The following is a 5000-nucleotide window of genomic DNA, read 5'->3' on the forward strand; positions in this document are numbered from 1 at the left end:
CTGAGCGACCTCTGGCTCGGTGAATATCAGTGATCAGTATAATTTTCAGCGGTGAATATAAAAATTCGTTGCTTTGAGCGAGTTTCAATCGAGTGTCGTAAGACTAAAACCAAAGTAATTACTTTGGCCAATCAAAAAGGACGGAGGCAATCCAGTAAACCAATCAAAAACTCGAAGTAATTACACTTAGCCGACAAAAAGCGCGGGAAAACGTGCACGTGCGAAACACGATTGGTTTTTGCTTTACTTCTGATTGGATGAAAAAGTGGCGCGAATTCTTCAATTCCGGTGTTTAGAAGTATGCAAAAAGGTAAGAAATGTTTTTGTGATAAGCCTGCGTCTGTCTGACCACAAGGTATTACACAACATCGCATCTTCATCAAGTTTTTTCGATTTCGCTCAGATTTTTTCGCTCGTATTTCGTACTTTCTAAACTTTTGGAGTTTAAGGAACTTAATAAAACAAAAATTATTCCATTCTCCCTTAGATATGAGACTGGTTATAGCCAACGAGTCTACGCGCCTCGTTGGCTATTTATCATCTCATATCCAACGCGCGCTGATGGAATAATTGTTAGGTATTTCAGGATAAATCATGAATGTAGTTTTCATACTTAATGTGGCACCACTCACTAATATGTCGACCCATTCTCCACTGGACAGAGCCTCATCTATGGATGCTTCCACTTGATCAACTAAGGATTGCCCAATGCAACAGGTTGGAAGAAACTTAACTTGCAGCTTGTGAAATCTCCTCTTCAGAAATTGCTGGCCATCAGTGATGCCAAGCCGCGAAAGAGCATCATATTCTGAGTTGTGGAAAGAAACATCAATTTCAGATATTGCTGTAACGTTACAATGTACTATACAAAATTCTGTACATGCTGGACCTGTCAGATAAGTTTTTTAAGCACTTAATTGGAATGCAGCCCTACCTGACATTCAAGCCCATTTTTTCCGTTAATTGTTTATTGGATACGAGAGAGTACAATAAGCTTGATGACCTTTGAACTTTAATTTTTAAATATACATAATGACCAGACAAAGTGATTATCACTGGAACATCTGTACGGACAAATTTAAACACAAGGTCCCTTGTATTGAAACAGGGACAATTACAGTGACCAGACAAACTTCTGAAAACTGTGAATAAAATTTGAAAGTAAAGTTCTCACCCTCTCCATCATCATTAGGAAAAATACTTTTTCTCTTTAAATTCGGAAAGAATTTTCAGTACACGCAAACTTCAATGCCAGGAATTGCTTAAAAGCCTGGCTGAAGTTATTCCCAAAATAAACCTTTGTTCATAGGCAAACAATAGTAATCCAGCAGGACGAGATTCAGTCTCATTTATACATGTAGATACACGAATTGGATAATCTCTCTTGGACAAACTTAAGGGCACAATCTTTAAACTTTGCTGGATAACGTTTCTTTGTGTAAAACTGAAAGAAAAAAGGGTGGATGGAACTATCATCATGTCTGTACATAGATCATCAATGCCAGAATCTATTTTTCAGCGTCCAGGTTTGTTCCAGATGAATTCCAAATCACTGTTGCTTAACTGACAGTCAACCAATAACATCACCAATCACATCAACAAGCATAGTATTTATACCATCTCCTGATGTTACACAAATCACTTGACTCTGAATATGACTTCCCTCAGGTTGTCAAAACCTCAGTCAATGTTATGGTTATACGTTTTAACAGTCCTTTCCAGTACTTATCTAACTTGGCAATCATACATCAATTATTGACAATAATGATCTACATCCCTTGGGTAAATTTAGCCACTATGAATGAATTTAACCCCCTTTTGTAAAGTTAATCTTTGCAGTGCTTTTCTTACCAATATATCCATTCTGTTTAAAGAAGTCATCAATCCAAGATGCCTGAGTTTTGGAATAAATATCGGAAACAAACACTGCTTTGTCCAGCCTCCCCTGAATACTGCCAGATATACGTCCTTCAAAACACAACTGATCAATGTTGGCTACAACAGAAAAAAATACAGTTTATTGCATTTTTCCCTGAATATGCAACCTTCTCCTTCAAGTTTACTTTCTAGTAGAGCAGTTTCCCATACAATACTGCAATAGTCAAAATATGGTGGCACTTGTAAAGACATTATACAGTAAGTACATATAATATATCAGCAAACAAAAGGAATATATCAGCTCCGCTCCAAAAGTTTTCTTCTTGTCCCCACTATTACAAAACATTGCTATGCACAAGTGCAAGATCTTTCCAACACGTCCAGTAAGTTAAAGGTCATGTATGTCAGATTATATAAAACCAGAAACTTACCATACAAAAGCTTTTCATGAAAAGCATACTGAGCCAATAGAGTAGACATAGGGGTAGGTCTAGAACAAAATCAAAAGTATGCTGTGAATATAATGCATTATTAAGGCGCATAGTTGTGATGTCAAGAATACATGGCACTTAATACTTTATAGTACATGTATAGGTTATCACATGATTAAAGTGCAATTTGGTATTATGTAAAAACTGGAAAGCGCAAGTAACTTTTTCAGACTAACAAAATTACATGGGCCCATAGGGTGAGTGCAATTTGTAGTCTGATAATTATTTTACTACAAGAAATCATGTGATTAATGTGGCTGAATGTAATTTAGGCTAAGTGAAACTTGAGCCAATGCAGTCAGCGGAGGTTCGCGGCCGCCATGCACGGGGGTTCGTATTTACAGGGTTTGTTGCAGGGGCCTTTGTATTGCGTTTTCGCTCAGCCCCCCATATCTTCAATTCAGTGGCGGATATGGTAGAATGGACCCTCATCAATAGGCCAGTTTCATATTCTAACGGTTGGACTGGATCTAGCATGAAATGGAGGCTAATGCAGGCAAATTAATTTGCATTTGAAAAGATTTGCCCGCATTAGCCTCCATTTCATGCTAGATCCAGTCCAGCTGTGAGAATTCAAAAAAGGTCTATTCCCATGATGTCCCTGATTTGCTGCATTATTTTGATGACTTTATTACAGCCAGCCCTCCCAATTCTTACCAATGCGCTCATAATTTGAACACATTGGTTACTGTTAGCAAGTCTTTCTTCATCCCGATAAGTGTCTAGGGCCTTCGTCGGCTCTTGTGGTACTAGATATCAAACTTGATTCCAATGAACAGGTCGTGCACCTCCCTGCAGACAAGTTTTTGGCATTGCTTCTTGGCAGTCGAGTCGCTGGTGCACCAGGAATCAATTGGAATCCCTGGCCTAGAGGTGACTTCTGATGCTTCAGGCTCCCTAGGTTTTGGTGCCCTTCTTCTTCTTCTTCTTCTTCTTCTTCTTCTTCTTCTTTTTAATGGGTCTTGGGTTTCATCCCAGGTGTCCCAATCAATTGCTTATAAAGAATTGTTTCCTGTGATTTTTGCTGCTCGCATCTGGGGTCCTCAGTGGTCCAGGAGTCACATGTCACATGGTGTCAACGAAGCTGTCGTTCACATCTTGAATTCCCGAACAGCAAAGATCCCTTGTTTGATGCGTTTGCTGCACCATCTTGCTTCAGCTTTTAATTTCTCCTTTGCATCATGTTTCGGGTGTCTCTAACTGTATTACTGATGCCTTGTCCCACTTTCATTGGCAGGAGTTCAGGCAGCTTGCTCTGGAAGCTCAGCTGTTACCAGTGCCTGACCCACATCAGCTCTTGGAGGAATTGACTGTTCTGTCCTAGAACAGCAGTGCCAACATTTCCTGGTCCACAGCTTGGCTGCCTCTACCCACAAGTCCTATGCTGCTGGACAAAAGAAGTTTATCAATTTTTTTACCCAGCTGGGAAAATTGCATTCCAGTGGTTATCCCTGCCTCGCTGACAAATGGACATTGTGTCTTTTCGTGACTTTTTTGGCTGGGTCTCTTCGGCACCCTTCCATAAAGGTCTGTCGGCTGTGCCCTCTCTACCTATTGAAGAGGGTTTCCCAGATCCTCTCCTTAATTGCCTTCAGTTACAGCGAGTGGTTACGGGAATTAAGCGCTCTCAGGGCTCCTCTTCATACTCACACCTACCGATCACAGTCCCTAGACCTATCTGTTCCTGTTCACTGTATGTTCTGGGCAGCACGCAAGCTTGGATACTAAATGGCTTCCTGGAATCGCCAAAGTTCACAGTTCCTAACCTCGCAACCTTTGGGTGTTCAGGATATATATGTAGCAGTGGACTCGCACACCAATCCTTCATGCTTGCGCATTAGGATCAAAGCTCCCTAGACTGACCCTTTTCACAACGGTTGTTTTATTCATATCGGAAAGGGTCGTTGCCCCCTGTGCGCTCTTCAAGCAGTTATATTGTATTTGTCCATTAGGGGAAATTCAGGAGGCCCCTTATTCCTGCTCCAGGATGGCCGGCTCTTGTCTCGAGCCAGTTGGATTCGGCAAATTATGGTGGCGGCTGGCATTCCTGGCAACTTTTCCAGCCATAGCTTCTGCATTGGCACAGCGATGGTCGCAGCTCACAAAGGCATCCCCGATCATTTAATCCAGGCATGAGGACGTTGGACCAGCAACCCTGAGAGAGGCAACCACCCAAACCTAAATGGCCCCAAAAGGATAGTCCGACCTAAGTAGAGTAATCCTAGAGCAAGCATCTGCAGAGAGCCACATCCAAGAGGTACAAACAAGCAGGAGAATCTGCATGAGTGGCTAGGCCAAGATCTGCATGCACATGACAAATGTGCTAGGCCTGGCAGCACTGTCCGCAGATCCCCAAGGCGAGACCCAGGGAGCCCAGCGAAACCCCTCTACATCCTTGTGACAGCGTTCAAGAAATCAACTGACCCGAAAGGCACGCCAGGGCTGGTAGGCATTGCCATGGATACTTGCATGCTTGGCTTGCATCACGCACGGCTCCACCTCATACAAGGCACCTTCCCAAAGCTCATCTATTGGCGATAAGTTTAATGTGGCTGAATTAAATTTAGGCGAAGTTAAACTTGGAGGCAGCGGTTTGTGCGCCATGCACGGGTGTTCGTATTTACAGGCTTT

The 5000-nt window shown here is 42.1% G+C and overlaps 1 protein-coding gene across 2 annotated transcripts in view; it reads right to left on the bottom strand.

The window, feature by feature from the left end:
* The window catches only part of LOC138052494 (E3 UFM1-protein ligase 1 homolog), a 43255-nt gene that overhangs the window by 33034 nt on the left and 5221 nt on the right, over positions 1 to 5000 (bottom strand). The window contains exons 6-8 of one of the 2 annotated variants that reach the window (XM_068899017.1): positions 2310 to 2368; positions 1852 to 1995; positions 633 to 808 (exon numbers count right to left, since the gene is read on the bottom strand). The exons of the other annotated variant lie outside the window; for it this stretch is intronic. Coding sequence (XP_068755118.1) covers positions 633 to 808; positions 1852 to 1995; positions 2310 to 2368 — 379 coding nt within the window. The remainder of the gene's footprint in view (positions 1 to 632; positions 809 to 1851; positions 1996 to 2309; positions 2369 to 5000) is intronic. 2 annotated transcript variants of the gene reach the window in all.

This window comes from Montipora capricornis, chromosome 6 (genome assembly GCF_036669925.1).
Source record: "Montipora capricornis isolate CH-2021 chromosome 6, ASM3666992v2, whole genome shotgun sequence".
In the NCBI taxonomy this organism is placed as follows: Eukaryota; Metazoa; Cnidaria; class Anthozoa; order Scleractinia; family Acroporidae; genus Montipora; species Montipora capricornis.